The 24,454-nt window shown below is 38.6% G+C and overlaps 1 protein-coding gene across 3 annotated transcripts in view; it reads right to left on the bottom strand.

Annotated features, from left to right (window-relative positions):
• Positions 1 to 24,454, bottom strand: part of GPC5 (glypican 5) — a 4,047,478-nt gene that overhangs the window by 1,392,691 nt on the left and 2,630,333 nt on the right. The window contains exon 8 of one of the 3 annotated variants that reach the window (XM_044070106.1): positions 18,274 to 18,387. The exons of the other annotated variants lie outside the window; for them this stretch is intronic. Coding sequence (XP_043926041.1) covers positions 18,376 to 18,387 — 12 coding nt within the window. The 3' untranslated portion in view covers positions 18,274 to 18,375. Of the gene's footprint in view, positions 1 to 18,273; positions 18,388 to 24,454 lie in introns of those variants that run through there. 3 annotated transcript variants of the gene reach the window in all.

Genomic DNA, 24,454 nt, shown 5'->3' on the forward strand with positions numbered 1-24,454 from the left:
AATACAATGCATGGATGGGGACATTAATACAAGTAGGATGGCACTGCAACTAAATCACCTATACGAAAATAAGATTCAGGGCCCACCCAGCATGCAAAAAGGCCAGTGGAAGCAGTGGCACCATTTTAACACAGCTTTCATTTCAGTTGGGAATGGTAGTCCTGAAAAACAAGAGTGGACTATATAACTCTACTCCACAATTCTGAATGAAATGCAGACCTCAGTAACTACTGACCATCTGGTCTGCTATTTCATCAGTATCACTTAACTTTTATAGTGGAAAGATCAGAAGGCTGTGTGTTCTACCTCTGTTTTAGGAGCTTGTAGTCATGTCCTAATATGACACTGCCTTGCATTGGAGGAAAGGGGGACTGTTATACTTTCCTTAAAGGTAGCATGGCATACATCAGAAGAAGAAAATTGTGTTTTTTTTATTGATAACAAAATCACAATTTCTAACAAATATATTGATGTAACCCTTCAGCTTCCTTTAAATAAAAATACTTTTGTTAAGGTATATTTGTATTCAAAACTAAATTATGTTGTTTTGTTTGTACTCACCCTTTACCATATATGTTTTAAATTTTTGTTTCTGGACATTTCCCTCAATATTTTTTTCCTTCCCCAATGGATCTTGACGGCTTCTTTACCAATACCAAACTGGCCCATTCATTCTTTTCAGGACAAAAGTTATGCATCATCAGGTTAATCAATAGGCCTATGCCCCGCTTTTTTTCTGTCTAGTTGGCCTCATCAGATATTTTTTTCTCACCTCTTGTGACTGTTTATTGTGAGGGAAAGGGCCAACTATCTGGTCATGTGGAAAAATCTACCTTCCAGCTAGAAACACACTTTCCCCAATTTTGCAGTTCCTCTATGAGCTCTAAATTTGCTACCAGTCTCAGCAAGCATGCCTCTTTACCCTCTTTTGTCTATGTGAAAGTGCACATTAACCATGAATGATTACAAATGTTTGAAGCACATTCATTCATTCAGAATATGCTAAACTTTTTTCAGAAAGCAGAGAGTTCAAAATAAACTCTGAAAAAGATTCTACTTCTGTTGCAACATTCACAATCTGAAACTGAGAGCTAGATTTATCTATCAATCAAAACATACATAGAAAAACAATTTACAAAACAATCTAAGTACATTTAGCACTACAGTGGTCTCATCTTAAAAAGTTCTTCAAATTCTCATAACATTTTAGATTACACTACACAATGGTATAAAACCTGGTCTGCCTCTGTAGTTACTGCTTTTCCAACAACAATTTAATGCTAACGACCTGCACATCCCCAGTACATAAAGTTTGACTCTCTTAAGGTCACTACAATGTTCCTTCTCCCTAAAGAACATGATATATTTATTCTTATAGCTCTCTCATTTTTATACCATTAAGTTATAATGGCATGTTAATCTTATGAATGTGAAAAAGGTTACATGAAAGACACTATGTATGATGTATCACATTTTAGTTTCAGAAAAGTATCTGCCCTCTACTTTTATTATGTTGCCAACAAACACATTCCTCATATATTTGCATTACTGTAACCAAAACAAAAATGTTCAGTTTTTCTTTATTGGTAACAAACTTCCTAATTCTCCAGAAAAAAAAAGTGTAAATGTTGGTAATGTAAAATATCAGATTATAAACACACACATAAATACAGAGAAAGATATCTGTATTGTGACACTCAGCATTGTTGTCCTACTTTATTGCATCAGTGTCACAAAACCTAACCTAGGCACAGAATCCTGTATTCCTTACCCTTTCTTGTACATGGGTGCCAGCAAGTTCCATGTGGATCCAATGCATCAAACTGACCAATGACTAACAGGCTCTGTGACAGACTGTTTGACAAACCTATGAACCTATCATTGAAATCTTCAGAAAATGTTTTTTTATAACTGATTTCATATCCTCATAGTTACCCATTAAGCATTCTGTGCAGCAATCATTTTGCTATTATAATCATGAGAGGCCATAAGTTCTCTGTAAAACAGTTTGCACGTTAAACTTAACAGAACAATCACATCTGTTACCACATTCTTGTAAGTACATTTTTGACAGACCTGTGATATTTCTGCACCATTTCTTCAGTTTCCTTCTTACTTACATATATCATGTGATGCCTACATACCAAAACATACATATAGTAAGATGCGCGGCACTTCCAAATTAAGCATACTGTATTGTAACAGACTATATGTGATGTGATATAGTACAGCATGGGACAGCTACTACAACAAGTAGACTGCACTCCACCACACTGTAATATATAGTGTAGCAGGGTATGAAGCAGTGCTCTCAGTACAACAAACACATTCCTCATATCTTTACATTACTGTAACCAAAACAAGCACTTTCACATAGACAAAAAAGGGTAAAGAGGCATGCTTGCTGAGACTGGTAGCAAATGTTTCAGCATGGTATAGACCAGCATAGCAAATACATAGCGTTGTAGTACTATACAGCATACACTTCAGTATAGTGCACTGGGATACAAAGTACTCTAGTAAGTGCAGTGCCCATTGTAGCAAAATATAGCAACAGTTTTGCAGGTGCAAAGAAGTACTCTAAGTACAATGCAGAGAAGCATCATATAAAGTATACTGCAATATATATTAACCCCAACACAGTATTGTTTCTGACCAGGCCATAGCATCACTACAGCTCTCATCAACTTTTCTGGCACCATTAATAAGGATAAAGACCAAGGAAAGTGTATCGCTTCTGTTTTTCTAGATATCTTAAAACCTTTGACATGCTGTCATATGAGAAACTTCTGACTTGAATGCCCAGAGCCACAGCATGTTTAAATGAGGCCCTAGGCAGGGTAATATGTGAGAGCTCCCCTAGACAGCACTCCTCCGAGCCATTCCAGTGACCTATTACTTGGCTACTTCTCCCCAGTTAACATAAACTTCGTTCAAACCTGTCAGTGTGCATACTATTTTCTTCTTTATTTCTACAATGAACAACGATTTTTAAAACTTTTATTTCAAATTTTATAGCACAAACACTGATAGACATTTGCTAAACAAAATGATACAGTCTCACACTGAAAACAGACTTGGCATGAACAGTAAGCTTCTCTGTCCTTGAAACTCACATTCAGTGAAACAGCATTGAAACCCACATTCAAAGAAAATGTATCTGGCCGATTAATTATACCTTTGGATTGTTTTCAAACTATAGGCCCCTTGCACACATTTTTAGGACCATGCATACATGCCTGTGAAACTTGATGAGTCATCATGATTATATTAAATTATATTCTTTATATAATAAAGCACCACTTGTTAGAGTGTGTTTTAAATTTGTAGGCTTGAACATTTTTTCAGTAAGCAGTAAAACAAAACATATAAACAAATAATGACAAAACTGCCTATTAAAGAACATTTTAACCACAAAAAGCCACTCAAGCGTCTGTCATTACAATTCACAAATATCAGATAATATACAGTTTCTACAGAAATAAAAGTCATCATAATAATTCCACATTAAACAGACCTATAACTAATGAAAATGTTGTTCTGGCAAACAACTTTACATTTCAGTGTTTCATTTATAAATTCAATGTTTGCTGCCCTTGAAGAGTAAATTGTCCATTTTACATTTAAAAAATGGTTTGCTTGTGTCTTTCGGCTTTTCCCGGTTAGGGGTCGCCACAGCGGAACTCCGGTCTGCTAATGATTGGCAGTTGATTTTTATGTACTGGCTTGCCAGGCCTGATGCACAACCTTCAATGAAGGTACGCCCATTCACGCCTGCCTCCACGCAGAAGACGCTCTAGCTGAGAATCGAACTGGACAGCATCTTACTGTGAGGCGACAACGCTACCGCAGTACCACCACCGCAAGCTGGTATTATTGGATTTAGGGACTGGCTGTCAAATAGGCAACAGGTTCATAGTTACTAGGCATCTCATCCAAAGGAGAACACACTGAGGAGTGCAGCACCACCATACTCCCTTAAAGTGCACTACAATATCAGCACTGATGTGGAAGTAGAACCCACAGCCTTCTGCACCAAAGGCAAGTATGCTATCTGTTTTCCTACTAACACTACTTTCAAATTTAATAGCACAAACACTGATGATGGCCATTTTTTACAGTTACACATTGAAAACAGACTTGGCATGAACAGCAGTAAATTTCTCATTCACCGAAACTCAGCATTCCTTGAAAATGCACAGCAATGCAACATTCTTTGAAAATGCACATAAACTAAACATTTCTTGAAAATGCACTGGAGCTCAACAGTCCTTGAAAATGCACTAGAACTCAACATTCTTCGCAAATGCACAGAAACTCAGCATTCTTTGAAAATGCAGTAAAACTCAATAGTCCTTGATGGCAGGTGGTAGTTGGTGCAGAGGATTCATGCTCTAGTCTCCTGTAGTCAAGGTACAAAGTTTGAACCTAAACAAGTTAACCTACCTGCCATCCCTAACTTACACACACACCTTTTCCGTTCCCTGTGTTTGCTCATTATTCTCCATAGCACTCTTTCGAATAGATCACTTGTAATAAAAATCTCAAACTCTGGTACAAGGTGCGTGTAGTCTATATTTAAGTCTCCAAGTATTATAATTTCATGGTTATTTTGTTGGGATATCCAATATAGGAAGCTTTCAGCAATATCAATGTTATTCCCTGGTGGTATATAAATTGTTAAACATATAGTTTTCCTATTATGGATTTTTAGGAGTGTTATTAGAAGTTCAGCATTATTAAATGCTGGTATTTCCTGTGGAAGAAAAATTACATTTAGGGAATTTTTATAGATGATTGCTACACTTATTTTGTCGGTCATGCCGGAGGATATTGTATCCCTGGGGGGGGGGTGATCTCATTATCCTTTATTTCTTTTTCTAACCAGGTTTCAGTTGCTATGACTACATCAGGAGTGTATGTGGCAAGGTAGGTATGTATGTTATGGATTTTATTGCACCTACTTCTTAGGTTCACATTTAGTAAGGTTAGTGTGGGTACTGTTTTTTGCAAAGATGTATTAGGTGACTGGTTTAGTTTGGGGTTGGAAGTGATAGTTTTATGGAAAGTTGGACCTGGGTTGGGGTGAATATCTCCACTAATTTTTTGAATTGATATTTTACAGAGGGACGAGTGTGGTCAGTTACATTTTGCTATTGGTTTGCTATTTGATTGTAAATTTAGATACTTAGTTTTGAGATATTTATAGATAAACAAATCAGATATGGTTTGTTTATAGACACAGGGTGTTATGGAGAAAGGCAGGCTGGATAGATGTTCATATTCTTTGTGAAGATTGGTTGAAGTCCTAAGCATCTGAAGAAGGTGGATTTGATAATTGATGAACGCTAGTAGAGTGAGGAGGAATAGTAAAATAATCTGAGTTAGGAGCACTTTATTTAACTTTGGTTTTATCTTTGTTGTAAATAAGGATTAGAAAATGTTAGGGGGTACTAAGTTGGTTGCAGAAAAGTAATTAGATACTTATAGGGGGCAAGCAGTGAGTCTTGGGTGATAAACAAGAGTGGGTTTTACTACTGGGAGCAATTTTATTGACTGTTTTCTAGTGGAGGGAACTGATGGTATTGATTTGAGGAATATGTGAGTGGTGTTAGGGAAGCATAAATATAGAGTATGAGGGAGTTGGTGGGAATTGGGGATAGGGTAGGAGAGCAGCATGAGCCAGAGTTTTATCAAGGGCAAATGAAGCGGAGTGAAAACTTGCAAAGAGACAGGGAAAAAAAACAATAAGTGACTTAACTTAAACATCCACAAAGTTGCTGTGAGAGATAAGTAAAAAGAACAATGCAGTTTAAAAGGGCTCTGAGCTAGTAGATGACAGTCTTGATTTTGTTTGTCCTTTGTCAAGGACACAGTTTTAGTAGGACAGTTAGTCCAACACCACCTTAACCTAATTAATGATGATAGTAAAACATTGCATGTGACTGTTTAAATAACTGTATAATGTTTGGCGGGTAAATGCAAAGTCCAAAAGCCACCCCAACCACTACAGATCAGCAAAATAATGAGAAGAAGCAAGCCAGAATGTAGTAGTGCAGCTGTGAAAAGGTATTGGTAAAGAACTCAGTGGTTACGCAATAAAAGAAATAAACTTAAGGAGGGAGATAGTAGAGTGTTATAACCAATGAACTGATCACAGTTAAATGATAAAATACTAATGGGACTGCTGTTGTCTAAGAAAATGGAACTGTTATAGTGGACAAAGTTCTTTGTTTTAGGCTGTCATAATACTTATAATTTACATAAAATTTAGCCTAAAAGCCATCTTTGGAGCAATCAGTGTACCTGCAGGCCTTAGGCACTCGACCATCTAACTCTTGGGTTACTCTGCCTTCTGATGACCTCATTAAGTTTATCTCGCAATGGGTGTGGAAGGCTACTGACACCACAGAACCTATCCCCAAGAGGCCATACAAAATATTAACTGTACCAGAGGACTATCAGTTTTGGGCAAAGGGATTACTGGTAGATGCCATGATGGTAGTGGTGGCCACAGAAAAGGAACTGGCAGAGGAGATTTTCACTATCCATCCTCCCAATAGAGAGTCCCGGGAGATGGATAGGTTTGGAAAGCAGGTGTATGCATCATTGACCTTTACTTGGCGATCTTTGAATTTTATGGCACACTTCACCAGAGGGATCGGATTAAGGAATTATCAGATACCCTGGCAAGAGCTATATCTGGCGAAGTTCAAGACAAGGTTGCTTCTCAGATGGCCACCCTAGAGTCTATTTCCAATTTGTCCTTGATGACCATAGTGCATGGAGCTGAAGGGACAGCTAGAGCAGCGGGATCTGGCATAGCCATAAGGAGACATGCCCCCTTTGACAGATCATCATTTTTAGCCCTAAAGTCGGAGAAATGTCATCCAGGTGAGAAAAGGATGGAAAGACCATTTCTGCAGTGGGCATATGTTCTTCTACTCCTCAATAGACCTTTTTGAGAAACCAGAGGAGTGGGAAAATGTGGCTCAGAAAGTCCCAAGGGCCTTTCCATGACACATGGTAGTATCTCCCTCAGGGACAGAGGGGGGAGCTGTAATGGAAGACATCATCCACACAGCAGAGGTGGCTCACAAACTCAGGTCTCCAGAAATACCTTTCCTGGCAAGCTCTACCAGCGCTCCTGAAAGGAGGCCTGATTGCCTTCCTCTGGAGGCAGTTGGGGGATGCTTATCCCTGTGCCAGCACACCTGGATTCAGATTACTCCTAGTGTTTAGGTGCAGAGGATTATAACCAGTGGCTACTTCATACCCTTCCTTCTACCTCGACAAAGTGGCAAGAAATTCCCCAATGTTCCACCCAGTCAGTGGGAACCAGCAGTGCTAGAAATCCAAAAACTGCTACAAAAAAGAGTCATCCAGGAGGTCCCACCAGACCAGATAGAGTCTGGAATTTAATCAAGATTTTGTTTAGTGCCAGAAAAGACATTGGATCTAAATGTTTTGAACATATTGATTCAACAAACAAAATTCTGGATGGTCACAGTTGTCTACTCTCCCATTTCTAGGGAAAGACGATTGGATGTGCTCTATAGATCTCTAGGACATGTATTACCACATCAAAATGGACAAATGTTCCAGGAGATTTCTCCATTTTCAGCTGGGAGCCAGTCATTACCAGTTCAGAGCCCTGGCCTTTGGTCTCACCACAGCCCCCAGTGTGTTCACTAAGTGCATAGCGGTAATAGCAGCTCACTTGAGACTGCAGGGATTCCAGGTGTTTCTGTACTTAGATAACTGGCTCATTACAACTCCCACCAGGCATCTCCTTGAATAAGCAAGAGACTACATTCTTTAGACCTGTGCCAACCTATTGTTTATGGTAAATTAAGAGAAATCACATCTAACTCCAACTCAAAATATAGAATTTGTAGGAGCAGTACTAAACACCAATACTTGGATAGCCTCTGTACCTTATCTGAGACTGCAAAAGATCAAAAATCAAGTGGAAAAACATATTAGAAGCAGAACTGTACCCACCCAACTCACTCTACAACCTCTAGGTTCAATTTCAGGGACTGTTACATTAGTCCCCCTGCTGACATTTCACATGAGAATATTGCAATGGCTTATAACATCCCAGTAGTCCATTCAGCATCAATCAATGTCACACAAGGTTTTAATTACCAACCAGTGCAATGAAGACCTAGCTTGGTGGATCCAATCAAAGGAAATTCTCTTGGGCCTCCCATTTGTACCGTGTCAGCCCTAAGCCCACGGATGCCTCCCAGATGGGGTGGGGGGACATTATCTGGACAAGACGGTCCAAGGAATTTGGTCCCTTTGTCTGCCTGGAAATGGAAGTTGAATGACTGATCAAGCCATAGTCCTAGGTATTTGAAGGTGGAGTTTGTTTCTGTGGAATGGTTGTGTAGGTCAAATATAGCTAAAGAGTTAGGTGCTTGGTAAACTTTAGAGGAGTGCCAAAAAATTCTTTTGGTCTTGATGGGGTTGAGAAGTAGTTTATGATTTATGAGCCATTGATGGAACTCATGTAAGTCTGACTGGAGTTGGCATTTAATGTTGGTGTGAGGGTCGCCTGATCGGTAAATGGCCATCTCATCAGCATAGAGGACAAGGAAGTCTATTAATGAATATGGAGAAGAGGAGGGGGCAAGAATGGATCCTTGTAGTACATCTTTGGTAATAGGACATTTTTAAACCAGGGAGTGGCATCAGGACTTATTACCAACTTCAATTATTTTCTTTTAGAAAAGATAGTGGTGAAAGAAGTCAATGTCTTTGTTAATTCTATAAATAGGGCACCTGTAAGCTGGCTAGTATCAGAGTTTAGCTGGATGTTATCAGTTAGTGACCAAAGTGCTGTCATAGTACTTTGGGCCAGAATTTATGTTGTCTGGAGGAGAGCAGGTGGTATTGCTGGATGCAGAGGGCAAGTTAGGTGTGAACTATTTTTACAAGAAAATTTCCCAGAATTGGGAGAATGGATATTAGACAGAAGTGAAAGGTATCCTTTGGGATGGTTTGCCTTAGGAGGGATTTAATTATACCAGTTTTTCAAATATGTGGCATAATGTTTTGTGTGAGCATAAATTATATATGCCGGTGAGAGGAAGAGCTAGATATGAACCAGAAATTTATGTTGTCAAATCCAGGAAGGGTGTCAGTTGAAATATTTTCAAGTATAATAGAGTCTTAGTGAAAGAGGAAGATGAATGATGGTGGGTTGGGCAATGAATGATCCATGGGAGTTGCAGAGTTTTTTGATGGGAGACTGCTACATTTTTTAAGAAATATTTCTGGAGAAAGTCTTGCTGTACCACACTGAATGATATTTGCAGACAGGGTATCATGAGTAGATTTTCTTCCTGTAAGTAGGTTAACCTCTTTCCAAAAGTACTTGGTGGAATTTAAGAGGGTGATTTCTTTCTTGGTTTGGATATTTCTTTTGTGTCTTCTGAAGGACTTCTTGGCTAGGTAACACAAGACTATAAAGGAGGTGTGGTTGTCAGATGTGGAGGTATGTTTCTAATTTTGCCATGCTTCATTGTATGACATACATAGTTTAAAGGCAATGAGAGTACCCCAGCAAGCTACTGCATAGTAGGGAACTAAAGGTGGAAGAGTGTCAGACTGTCAGTCTATAGTAAGAATACTAGAGTTCCTCACCATTTAACCCGATATGATATTCATAGGGGAACTCAACTCACCCTCTATAGATTGGGAATCCCACACCACTTCTAATGCACAGTGCACAGGGCCAGGGCTTTATTAATACCAATATCCTAGAACAGTTAGTCCGTTCTCCTACCAGGGTACAGACATCCTTGACCTTGTACTCATGAACATGGAGGGGGACAATGTTCCTCACCCACTGTAACATCTTTGGCCATCTGATCTGACTATTAGGCAGTATTGCTTGAAATAAAAATTAAATCTGGGGATCCAGTGAAACCAAACCATTAGGAGCTATTCCAAGGCTAACCTCTCCCTACTAAACAACATATTGGCTAAATTCCAAGCACCCTAAACCAGTAAATACCACAGAACACACTGAGCTATTTAAAAATCTCTGTACAGCCATATCTGTAGCTGTATAGAGAGAACTGTGCTGACTTGTATTAAGAATATCGCAAACTTAAAAGACAAGCCACCCTGGTGAAATCACAGTATCAATTGTTCATACAACAAAAGAAAAAAATCTGGGACAAGCATAGGAGGAACAAAGCCACCATACTAAAATCCCCTGGTCAATCTAAACAGGCAGCTAAGAGGGTTAATTAATACTTCAAAGGCTAAATTTGTAGAAAAAATAGCTTTTCAAGGAAAAAGCAACCACAAAGATTTATACAGCTATGTCTGTAACATCATAATGACTTATTGTAAATGGCACCACCCATGCTAAATCAGAGGCTATTGTCAACCTTTTGGCTGACAGGTTCAGCTCAGATCCCCCCACTCCCCCTGATAATCCAAAGGAAATACCACATAACACAACCCCACAACCATAATAGGAGAAGAGGCCACTAATGCACTTTTCAAGGCCAAAAACACTGTATTTGATGGGCCCCATTCTGGGTTGTTTAATAAATAGCATGAAATATGACCAATCTGGTCCACTTGAATCACTTTTCAACTGGAGCCTTCAGTCAGGGTTTATGCCCAAAGAATAGAAGATGGCTACAGTCATTATCCTGCATAAATGAGGTCCAGCTACTGATCTGGGTTACTACAGACCCATAAGTTTTTCCAGCCTCATATGTAAGGCCATGGAAAGAATCATCATGAACATGATAAATGAGGACAGAGGTAACCAGCAAACACTGGCGTGATCATAGTTCTGCTTTAAGAAAGGTCATGCATATTAAATCTGTTGGACTTTTTGAGAGGGTCAGCAAAGCATTGGATGAAGGTAAGACTGTGCACACAACTTACCTCGACCTGGCCAAGGCTTTTGATACAATACCCCACTCAGGCATTATAGATAAGCTCACTAATTTAGGTATAAACCCTTTTATCACCCGCTGGATAGCCAACTGTCTCACTAATAGGACCCAGGAGGTCAAAATAGCTGAGGCCACATCCAGCAAGAGAATTGTCACTAGAGGAGTCCCCCAAGGTTCAGTACTGGGCCCGCTCCTTCTTGGCATCTATTTTTCTGAAACGGAAGTAAATGCTTAAAGTTGATGGCTGACTACCATTCTTCAAGAAGGTCTATTTCTGGCTAACAAATGGTGTCAAAGCCATGGTCCTAAACTCGATGCTAAGAAATGCATAATTGTACCCTTTGGGAAATCAACCATCCCAGCTAATTACCATGTTGATAATACACCCTTAAGAGTTTTCCCAGTGGTCAGTGATCTCGGTATGCACATAGACACTAGCCTTACATTCGAACATCATGTGGCCACAGTGGTGAGGAAGCCCCTTTATATTCTGCAACTGATAAGTAAGGGTATAGCATCTAGGTCCAAAGAGGTCACTACCCCATTGTGCTCTGCAATTATCAGATCAGTCATAGAGTACAATTCTCCCTTTGATATGTACCTAACCAGGCATATGCAGCAACTAAAGTGATCTCAAAGGTTTATTACCAAAAGAATATAAGGCATAACACACTTGCCTTATGCAGAGCACCTTAAAGCCTTTTCCCTCTACTTAGTCTCCTATAGATTGCTGAGGGTGATCTATGACTGGCTTACTAGGCATCCATAAACTCCACACTTAGGAATCTCTTAAATATTCATAAGTCAAAGACCACCATACACACAAGTCTAGGGACCTGAATTGTGTCTGTGACTTAAACAGAATGTGCTGGAGACAGAGATATGTGTCTCAGAGACTGCCCCTTCTGTGGAACAGGTTTCCCATCCATGTGAAGCTGAGTTCATCTATTACCCAGTTTAAGCACAACCTAGACAAGTGGATGGGGAATAAAAAAATTAAACTGGGCCTGGCACCCATTTCTCTTATGGCTAGGAGTAGCTTATAAATGCCTGGTCCTCGATGTCTTATTTGGATGCAGGACATCACTTTTCTTTCAGGAAAACCTGGCTAAGCTTAGAAAAGTTCCCCCAGGTCTATGGATCTATGAGTCTAGGAATAATAGTGTTTGAGAGAACAGAGTTGTAGGGTTAAGCACAATGCAGTGAATGTGGTATTTTAAGTATAGAGCTGCTGGGTCAAAGTAGAAGTGCAAATATAATATAGTGATTTATCCAATAACATGGAAGGTAATTATTGTAAAACGTATAATGTAATATACTTTAGGATAGTGCACAGCAGTATTTTATGTATAGAGCTGCAAGGTATAAAGTAGTAATGTAAGTATAATGCAGTGACGTATCCAATAACATAAAATGTAATTACTGTATAACTTGTAATATACTTTAGCATGTATAATGTAATTATTGTATGATGTATAATGTAATATGGTTTAGCATGTATAATGTATTTATTGTATAACATATAATGTAATATACATTAACATGCCACAGGGCAGTATAATGAGCAGAGTGCATTGCAACACTGTATAACATGCAATGTAATACAGTGTAACATGTCCTAGATTTCAAATTACTTTTTCCTGGGGCTTTCTTGAGGCAAAGTAAATTTCTTTCACTGAATATGCTGTTTCCATTTTAAAACCATGCTGCATGTTATCAGAATCATTAGGCAGAAAACTGTTCTGTCAATATTTCCTAATATTTTACTTTTAAACTTTGATCATTTTGAGAATATTAGCTTTTACATAAACTAGTAAGCAAAGAAAAAGGGACATGACTGTATACCAACACTAACAGCTTATGACCTTTCCAAGACACAAATACCATCAAATAATAGAGAAAATATGAGGAGGCTGGAGATAACTCTGTTATTTAGTACAGAGCTGGGAAAAACTTTATTTTTTTCTTTCTACTTATCACATAATTTATGTCCAGTAATAAACTTGTGTGTGTGTGTGTGTGTGTGTGTGTGTGTGTGTGTGTGTGTGTGTGTGTGTGTGTGTGTGTGTGTGTGTATTATTTCTGCCTAGCAATGTATGCATATTTCTGTGTTGGTGTTTGCTGTCTACGTATGTATGTATGTATGTATGTATGTATGTATGTATAGACACACATATGTGATAAATGCATGTAGGAAAAGGAAGAAAGCATTACTGAAACATTTACTTCAAAGATGAGAAATATGCAGTAATAAATGCCAGTAACAAAATGTTAGGTTAGCAAGAAAGTTTCATTTGCAAAATAAAATGGATCAACCGTACATCAGGTAAACTGCGACCATGTAGCAACAACAGCCAAGCACACTGATTGCAAAAACATTGCTGGACTCTGAAGCTGGATATTTTTAGTGTCCAAGGTGTTTCATTTCTGAAGCACAGAATGTTTGCAGCAGTACATTCAGCAAACTCCAACTGAGCATTGATGGATTCCTTTGTGACTGCATTGCACTACAACGGTTTCTTCATGGATCAGATTGGACAGGTATAAGCATATATATATATATATATATATATATATATCTATATATATATATATATATAAATGTGGTTACATTTTAGTATATAGTCAAATTTCTTCTTTACATATAGTTTAGACATTTTAAAGTTTGCGTTTTGATGTTCTTTACTTTCACTTTGTTTTAGGCATTTTTAAGATGTAGCAATATTGCTACAGTAGGTTGTCACCATGAATTGTTTTTTGTGTGTCTGCAGGCTGGCAGAAATGAGTAACAGCACTTCACATGAAGATATGTTCTTATTTTACCATACAGATAAACCTGGAATTCTTTTCTCTGGTAAAATTTCAGATTTTACTTCAACATGATGTCTTTTTTCACTGTACAGTATGTGTTACAATTTAAAACTCGCAGTAACAAATCTTGTTCTATATATTTGCAATAGTTTATAATGGATATAAAGAGGAGTACCAGATTGTGAAGGCAGACTTTTAATTTTCAGCATCTCTACCCAAGAGGAAAAGTCACAAAGCAATGGCTAGTCAACCTTAGCTGTTTTCTTTATAGTTCAAAGCCAGCGACTGCCATCTCTTACATCATTATCTCCATGAAGTAACCAGCCTGCCAGACTGTGTGTTCAAGATTTTAGTCTTCAATATCTCCTCCCAAGTGCAACTATGATACAGCAATGGCAGAGAACCTTAGCTTTTATGTAGGTTATTCTGAAAATTTTACCTGAAGTGAATTCAGCCTTCATTGATTAATCTTTTAAAGAAGTAAAATTAATCAGTGAACTCCATATAGATAAAGGATAACATAGTAACTTACTCTAATATGCTTATGTTAACAGTTTACTTTTAAGGTTATACTTAAAACATGAAAGGAGCCATTGCACCCTGAAAGTAATGTGTTGTTTGGGGCTAAAATCTCAATCTAATTCGTTTTTTTCTAGGAATCATTCTTCTGGCACCCAAAACCATTCCTATTGTCCATTCTCCCCTACCATTTTTCCTGCCTCCCACACGTGCTTAACTACCTGGAATCTCACTGGCCCTCTCTACTTTAGGTTGAAAACTTCTTCCTATTGTACCCATAGCACTTTTTTCGCTCTTCTATAACAAAGCTTGTGAAAGCTACTCACCTGTTGTAATTCTTCAAAAATGTTCCACTGATTGGCTCTTTAAAAAAAAAAAAAAAAAAAAAAAGAAGATGGGCTCTGCTCAATTTTGCACTCACAATGATTAAACTTAGTGCCCTCCCCTCTACTATCCCAAGTTCCCACCCACCCCACATCATCTAAGCGTACAGACCTCAGACTACTCCTCCTTCTGCTGATCACTAATAGCTACATATCCCTCATGCCCTCGCTTTTTTCCATCCATTCAACTGACTTTTCCTCCAACTTTATTTCCTCTCCTGCCTATAGCCCACTTCCATTTAATCTCAATGAGTGACTACTTCTGCTATCAGCTAAGTCTCTTCACTCTATCCCTTCCCATTACTATCCTTAGAAATACAAATTAGTCTGTATAACACAAATTTCAAACTTGTTAACTATCTTAACTCTTCACACCCATTCCATCCCTCTCTCATTCTACTACTCTATTGATGTCTACTAGGAATTACAGTGATTCTGCTACCCTGTCTCTCTCTGTCTGTGCTGATCATTATGGTCTAATAGTCTTAATAGTCAAGTACTCACTACTAATTTTAACGTCTCTTCAGTATCAATAATAGCCTCTTCTCTATGCTCCATGTCTTTCTTCTGCACTTCTCCATCAATTCCAGTGTAGGAACCTAATGTCTCTGTTAACCTCCCACATTGCCACAACAGACATTTCTCATCTTATCTCTTACACTACTGACACATGATACTTCCTACCATCACTGCTTCTGTATACACTGTAATGCCCGTGCACTGTCACAGTAATCAAGGAGCCTCAATTCTCACCATTAACACCAGTGAGAGGCATTCACATTGGGAGGATAACAAATACATAAACCTTAAAGTACAATTTCCCTTAAGAGCACACAGAGATCACGGTCAGTCTGGGGATGTTTCTCCCTTTCTCTCCAGATTCCCAATAAGACTCCCCACTGGCACAGCTATAGGGTTCAGATCTCAGCCAAGTAGTCAAGCCAAAACCTCCAGTACCCTCTCTGTCCAACCAGTGCTTTGTGTCCCTGCCCAAGTAGCTGACACACATACACTTTGAGATTTGATTTATATACAAACACACAGACACTCCTGGGGAAGGCTGGCACAGGTTCACTAGCTATGCCCCCTTCTGCCTAGGCTATAAGATAGTAATCACTGCCACCAACTGCTCTTATCAACTACTCTAAAGGCCCTTATCAAAGGGTGTCCAATTCTATTGTGCAATGTTATTATTATCCAAATGGTAAGTGTGACAAACAGCAAGGCTATTAGAGTGGCCACCAAATACATGCAAGTATACTAAGAGCTTAAATTATTTCTACACAAAACAGCCATAGTTAAAAGGTTTAAAATATTTAATAATAAATAAAAACACAAGACAATAGTCATTAATTTAACACAGTGACAATGGAGAGTTCAGGAAATCACAGGAAATACTTTAAAACAACACTGTAGGACCGTCTGATAGAAATATAGAAAACAGCTAGACTAATATTACTATATTCCTATCTATTTCTAAGAGAAATACTAAGATCTAAATCCTACTTAAAGAGCAAGGCACAGTGCTGGTGAGTTGTTGTGAGATTCAGAACAAAATACAAAATACACTTATTTCTTTCTGAGATATTCCTTAAATTGATAATACACATTACTGCTGAGTCATTCAAATTACATCATTCTTGCACTTCTGATTTAGTTTCCAGGCTAAAATAACTCAACATGTAGCATTTCTTTGTGATCTGCAGCTGCCAGGAAGTCATAGCAATAAAAGACACTTTACATGTAAATCCTAGTAATTATCTCTGTGTTAAGACAGTAGAAAGAATTTTCAGCTGCAGACATCCTGTCTCCTAGATTGAGATCACAAACAGTTGTAAAATTCTTAACTTAACAGCTTTCTTCCAGCAGTGTGCACTGTGGTTACATTTTTGAAGCTCAGCATATAACACAGTTTTCTTACATTTGTGAACAAGCCTGTGAATCATATTAATATTTACAAGGACATAGAATTATTTACAAAATTTTATCTAGCTGGACTGGCAGCCTCTCAGTTTATCAAATACACAGCCAGCTTTCTACAATTTTATACACTCAAGCTCTAAACAAAACTATAAACGGTATCACCATAATCTCCACCTTATATAACAGCTATTATTATATCAACACATTTAGAAATAAATACAATGATCAAGTGCCAAATACAAAAGCTGCAATCAAGGTACAAAACCACATGTACATGACTCTTTCATGACCATTACAGAATACCAACCTTTAAATTAAGCAGAAATATCCACTCAAACTCAGGTCCAATAAATCTCAGAGACAATTCCCTCATCATCCAAACATTTTACCTCTACTGCTACATCAATCCCCATAAAACCCACAGGTCTTCAGTTCCTTAACATAGACCTTAGAATAATATGTACTTAAACAGTAGAATTCCATGCCTGATTAGCCCTTCACTCTCCAGATATGGTAATTATAACTGAGGCATGGCTAAAATGGGGTATAAAAGAAGAGGAAATCAGTCTCCAGGACACAACATCCTCTGATTAGAGAAAAGAAAGAAAAAAGTTGGAGGTCTAGCAATACTTTTTGAAAATAATCTAGTAAGGTTGCTTTACTCTCGCAACCACTTCAAATTAACAATGGCAAACTTCTGATCACTTTCTATAAACTCACCAATCACAAATCTATATGCATTACTGCAACCTACATCCCTCCCTGTAACAATGTCAATACTGCTGAAGAACCCCCCTGTTAGGTATCTATGAACATCACTCAATAAACAATAATAACTAGATGACCTTAATATTGGCTGGCTTGCTTTAAATTCTGACTCCCCCATAAACACCATACAATGATATGGCCCCATACAACTCACCACTACAGCTACTCACAATAACAAAAACAACACAAGTTAATCTTGTATTGACAGGATCCTTATCTCCTCTTCCAACAATATAGTCTCCTCAGGAATCTTATCAGATTCACATAGTGATGACCACCTTACATCTGGTATAAGAAACCATAACAACTTAAGCCAATGACACAGTTACAATGAGGTAAGACATCTTAAATCACATCAAAGAGAAGCAATTATTAATAACTTAAGGTCATGTAATTGCAACCTCTTAAAAATCCATTCCCAGATGGAGCTGTATATGAATTCATATCTCTCAGGACAAAATAGTCAAAGCCAATCCAGCACATTGACTGACCAAAGAAACAAAACAACTAAAAGAACAAAAGAGACAAGGCCTGGAAAAAATAAACTCAGAGTAACCTACAACTCTCTCAGAAATTTCTCTTAGAAATAAAGCAAAATACAAGATTAAAACAGTACAAAACAAAATTTCTAAACAGACTCAAATTAAAACAAGCCCTAAAACTACTGGTCAGCCATAAATCAAGTCCTAAAAACTCCTATAACCTAGACATACCACAAAACATGCTCCATCCATAGACACCCAGTCAGGTAGTATAGTGACTCAAACACATTTAATTTGGTATTCAACCAAAAGTTATTACACCTGTCTACCATAGGACTATCTAATCCATCAATGATCTGGTTTCAAAGATACCTATCCAACAGATGTCAGGCAGTTGAATGGCAAAATAAATTCTCTTCCTTCTTCCCTATATCTGTTGATACTCCCAAAGGGTCTACTCTTGGCCCTCTACCTTTTAATATTTTCATAAATGACCTACACACAGCAAGTAAACATGCCTCCATAGTTCTGTATTCAGATGATTCCATCTTGATCTCTTCAGTTGAAACCCTATAAAAATTACAAGAAATGGAATCCCAGTTACATCTAAATGCTAAATAAAGTAATTTTATTTTCTCTGAAACAACTGACTGCTCAAAAATACTTTCTAACATAATCTCATCAAACTGTACACAAATTTAATTTGTTAATTATACCAAACTTTTAGGCAAAAACATGAAAATTGACCTTCACATGAAACAGGCAGTTAAAAAATCCAACAAGAACATGTCTCTCAATATAGTATCATAGGATCAAATCACATGTAGGTGGTAATGCCATACAGCACATTACATCAGTCCATCTTCTTCCAGCACTTCTTTACACAGTCTCCATTTTCACTCACTTACAATCTACGTAGAAAGGTCAGCTAGAAGAATGCTCTAACAGTGTTGCTAGACTTTCAGCTAATTTGCCTCATAAGACATGCAGCTGCCTGGCCCTGATACAGTTAAACCAGACACAACTGCCAACACTGTAACATTCTCACAAATAGTGACTACTCAATCTCAATAACAAACCACAGCATCATCATTTCCTAAAAGGTGCTATCACACATTGCTTCATTAAGAGAATTCTGTGCTCCACAGACACACCAACTAATAGTAACCAAACCAAAACACCTCACTAGGAGACCCCCTATACTCCAAATACATCCCCAAAAAGTGGAATGGCATCCCTCTCCCTGTCAGACAAATTGACACTCTAAAATGCTTTAAAATAGTCTAAAAAACATCTAACAGAATCTAGGTCATTTTCCTGTAATTCTCCAAGTTAAACCCCACCTTGCATCTCCTTACAACAGGTAACATCTCCCATACTTCCTCTTATTATTTTTTTTCCTACGGGTCAAAATCTGTTGTTCACTCTTTCCCTCTCAATACAATGGCAAACTAGTTCTTGATGGCACAAATGTAATTTTACAATTAATATAAACTCTTGCTGCATTATTATAGAATATTCTTTAGTGTATTTTGTACTGCTTCAGATATGATGCAATTGTATTTTTTTATATATCTATATCTATAAATATATATATATATATATATATATATATATATATATATATATATATATATATAGTGTGCCACTCAATCAAAGCCCCTAATGCAAAACAGCATTCCCAACACACTACTCATAGGTTATTCAACAGTGAGGCACACTGATGTCCCACTCACTAGGTTGAATAAGGAGAAAGTAAAAGTCAGCTGCCTGTCAGGTGCCAGGATCTGCAACATAACGCATGCACTCAGGTCCCTCAACAACAGGTACAAATATGACTCTATCACTGCACATGTTGGTGTGACTGACTTGAGACGTATCTCCCTGGACTACATGAAAGGAGACATGGAGGAGCTCTCGGATTATGTAGCTCAGATGGGTAAGAGCCTAGCCTTGAGCAGCCTCCTACCATAACCCAGAATTATACCACAAGCAGAAAATATTGATTTCAACAATTGGCTAAGTTTCTGGTGTCATTTTAAGGGGATCCAGTATCTGTCTGCCTGGGATGACATGATTGACAGACCTCGATGCTTTGCCAGAGATGGCCTGCATCTGTCACCCCTTGGCTTCCGGATACTGGCCAAGACTCTTGCCACCTCCATAGTGCCTTTTCTAGGCGGTGTTCCAAAGACCAAATTACCACTGTAACATCTACAAACAAATGCAATTTGAGGGTCATGCTGCTAAAAGCTAGAAGTCTAAATCTCAAAATGCACTCGCTCGAAGTACTCCTTAAAATGGAGAACATCGACCTTTGTGCTGTAACAGAGACCTGGTTCAAGGCAACAGAAAGTACCCCTGCACTACCAGGCTATAACTCATTCCACACCTTTCGGCTGCAGAATTTGGACTGAACCTCCAAAGGCAGTGGTGTTTCCATATTCGTAAAGGATACTCACACCTCCAGATTGGTAGCCCAACATAACCCATCAGAGATACTTCAGGTGTAGCGAACATTGGGTAAGACAGCGATTCAGGTTGTAGCCTGCTACAGGTCCCCAACCATGTCAGAAGACTCACACTTCACATTCCTAAGCTCCCTGGAAAATATTAGGATCCAACCTAACACTCTCATACTGGAGGACTTCAACTACCCCTCCATTATCTGGGAAAACTACTCATGTACCAATAAACTTCCTAACGTTTCCTGGAATTCTTAATTACAATGCCCTGGACCAGCTTGTTCTTACCCCCACTAGAGGTAACAACATCCTTGACCAGGCCATTACTAACATGGGCAACCGTTGCTCTAAACCATTAGTCTACTCCTCCCTGGTTAGATCCGACAACAAACTAATTAGCTTGGAAATCTACATCCCTCCCATCTGTCCTGAAAAGGTAACCACCATGAAAAACTTCTCTAAAGCTAACTTTGGGCTCCTAAAAAGAGAGGTGGCTAACTTCACGGCACCCATGCAAATGGAGAATAGTTGCATGATTGCCAAATCATGCACCAATCCACTGCACAAACACGTACACAAATGCATGGATCTCGCTATACCCAATAGAACTAAGATGCTCTCCTCCAAGAAAAGGAAGCCAATCTGGTGGTCCCCTGCCATAAACAAACTCTACAACAGGAGGAGGAGACCAATGTGGAATAAGGTGAAGTCCCAAGACTGGGAAAACTCCCTTATCAGCCTCAACAAAAAGTTGAGATCCCTCATCAAGTCCTCTAAAGCTAGCTATGAAAACAGAATTGCAGCAGATAGTAAAGACAACCACAAGGCCTTCTATAGTTATGTAAAGAATCTCCACGGCAATACCCAGATTTGCTCTGAGCTACTGCACAATGGTATCTCCTATACTGAGCCAACAGATATTGCCAATATACTGGCCAACAGATTCAGTGTCAACTGTACCCCTCTCTCCCCCACCAAAGGACCAATGACAATACCAATAGATTGCCAGGCACCCAGTATTACTGCTGCACAGGCTAAAACAGCACTGTCTAAGGCCAAGAATACAGCTTTTATGGGATGTGACAATATCCGTGGCTGTGTTCTACATGAACTGGCACCTAACTTGTGTGCCCTGTTCAATCACATCCTCACCTCAGGCTTTGTCCCTACCAAATGGTGCACTGCTACACTCATCCCTCTCCAAAAAGGTGGACCGACTACAGACCCTGTGATCTATTGCCCCATTAGCCTGACAAGTCTGATATGCAAAGTTATAGAATGCATCATTGTGAACGTAATAAACAAGGATATAAGGGATCTCCAAACTCTGGATCCCACACAGGTTGGTTTTGTGAAGGGTAGATCATGCCTGCTCAACCTGGTCGACTTCTTTGAATCAGTCACCAGAGCTGTGGATGATGGCAAGGTGGTTCATACAGCCTACCTTGATCTGGCAAAAGCCTTTGATACCATTCTCCACTCAGGAATCATAGAAAAACTCACTAAGCTAGGCATCAACCCCTATATCACTAGGTGGGTTGCAAACTTGCTCAAAGATAGAACCCACAGCGTGAAAGTAGCTGACTCCAAGTCAGACTGCCAACCAGTCATGAGTGGAGTCCCACAGGGTTCAGTCCTGGTTCCTCTCCTGCTTGGTATCTACTTTTCTGAAGTCCAGGCCAACACAAAGGGACTCTGGCTGACAAAGTTCGCAGACGATTGCAAGTTTGGAACTATTATTAACTCGCCAAGTGATGTTGACATCCTACAGAAAGGCCTCAGTGAGACCAACAACTGGTGTCAGAACCATAGCCTTAAGGTCAATGCCAAAAAATGTGTTGTCATCCCCTTAGGGAAAAAACTATTTCCCATGAATTACCACATCGATGGTAGTCCACTGAACACAGAAGGTGTTATAAGAGATCTGGGAACACAGGTTGACAGTAACCTCTCTTTTGACCACTACATTGTCACTATGGTCAGAAAGTCCTTTTATGTGGCACATCTCATTCATAAGGGTTTTGCATCCAGGAAGAAAGAGGTCATTGTCTCCCTCTACTCTTCCCTCATTAGGCCAGTCATTGAGTACAATGCCCCATTTAGCATGTACCTCACTAGACACCTGCATTAACTGGAGAGGCCACAAAAGTACCTCAGAAAGAGGATCCTAGGCCTTACACACTTGTCCTATATGAACAGACTCAGAAAACTCCCAACTATTCTCTGTCTCATATCGCCTACTTAGAGACAATCTCTGCTTGATTTACAATGTCATGTCTGACACAGCTCTCTTAGAAATTCTACATCTAAAGAAATCCCAATCCCTGCGCACCACATGCACCAGAGACCTCAACCTCATTACCAGACACAACAGAACAAGCTAGAGGGATAGGTTCAAAACCCAGAGACTACCCATGCTATGGAGTAGACTTCCCATACATGTCAAACAGAGCACCTCACTGCCCTCTTCATAAAAAATCTTGATGAATGGATGGGAAACAGAAAATTCATTTCTGGGACTACTCCAGTGGCACTGGGAAGTAAGGTCAGGTGGCACGATGCCATGGTAATTCTATGGGATAGGCTTGTAAAGGCTCCAGGGCCATTAGCCTAGTACACACCTATGAACCTATGAACCAATACTTGTCATAACTGTTGTTAAATGTGGAACTTTTCTCCCAGGAACTCCTCTTAAAAAGGATTTTATCCCGGCTAGTCTTTCTCGGTAACCAAACTTAAACAAATAAAATTAATTAAATAAATAAGTAAAACACAACTGTCTTTTTTTCATTTTAAATCTAAAAGTGAAGCTGACACACACATATCCACCATTGTTAATTCTTATAATGAGAAATGCCTCTGCAGATTGCAACATGAATGCAACCCTGTACCTTTTATGTAAATTTATGTAAATGTATGATTATATCCTTATCCTTTTGTAAATCTAAGTACAGTTTCCAGACAAATGCCCATCAAAGTTAGTAGAATAATGTAATGAGCAGGAAACTCTGTATACTGTATATTGCAATGTATATGCATCCCTGTCCATTGTATCGAAATGTGAATTTTGCTGTACTTTTTTTCTTAGCAGAGGTACTAGCTATCTCTGTACACTGTACCTATCTTATGTGTACTTATATATGTGAGAATCCACACACACATAAGGAACAACAAATAAAGATCTGCACCAGATAAAATTCAACGACACTAGAAAATAAACTAGTATTATCACCAGGCCGTTAAACATAAAATAAAACTTTTATTAAAACAATTAAAAAGAGGTGATAGATAATAATATTTATATATGTGAGTTGGAGCTTTTTTCCCCCAAGGACCTCCACTTAAAAGGGGTTTTATTGCCCAGTCAGACTTTCCAAGTAATCAAATGCAATAAATAAATAGAAGAATGCAATAACTTTCTTAGCTGTTACATTTTTAACAAAAAATGTACAATGCATAACTGTGCATTTTGTGGAGAATGGCAAGTAGAAATAAATTTTCTCCGGAAAGGATGTAATATTTACCTTGCTTTAGTTACTCAATTCAGTCACTGTTATTTCCTTTGTACCTTCAGTTTGCTCACTTAACAAACATTGACTTATGACCTTTAAATGAACTCTGCCTACACATCACGGCATCCCATAAAATCACAGAACTGCACTCCCACCTTTAAATGACTGCAGTAATGATGGGTTGTTTCCAGATGTGAATATGCAAGGGCACATAGTAAAATACTTAACAAGATGTATTATGACATTTTGTGGTGGATCTGTTTGCCTTCAAAAGGCACATCACTGTTAATGTTTGCATCTAAATTATCCACTGAGGCTTTGAGGGATTTACAAGCTTAAATTAACTGATAACTACGTCATACAGAAGTATTTCTTACATACAGAATGCTCCCTTTTGCCACTGCTACAAATATAAAAGCTGTCGGCAGAGGATTTCCCACATGATTTATGATTTTACTATGATAACGGTTTTGTATTTCACACAAATACTGCAACTCATTTTTCAATTTATTTTCCATCAATTTTCAAACAAAAACCAAGAACACAAAGTACTTGGAGAAAGAGAATGCTTCGGAAGGCATAGCTGTGATTTGCAGATGAGTGCTTTGCACACAGTACTGTTTAGGAGATGATGTCATACAGGGACTCAAAAGTTAAAAA

This window comes from Protopterus annectens, chromosome 4.part1, assembly GCF_019279795.1.
Source record: "Protopterus annectens isolate FY-2018-M chromosome 4.part1, PAN1.0, whole genome shotgun sequence".
Taxonomy (NCBI): domain Eukaryota; kingdom Metazoa; phylum Chordata; order Ceratodontiformes; family Protopteridae; genus Protopterus; species Protopterus annectens.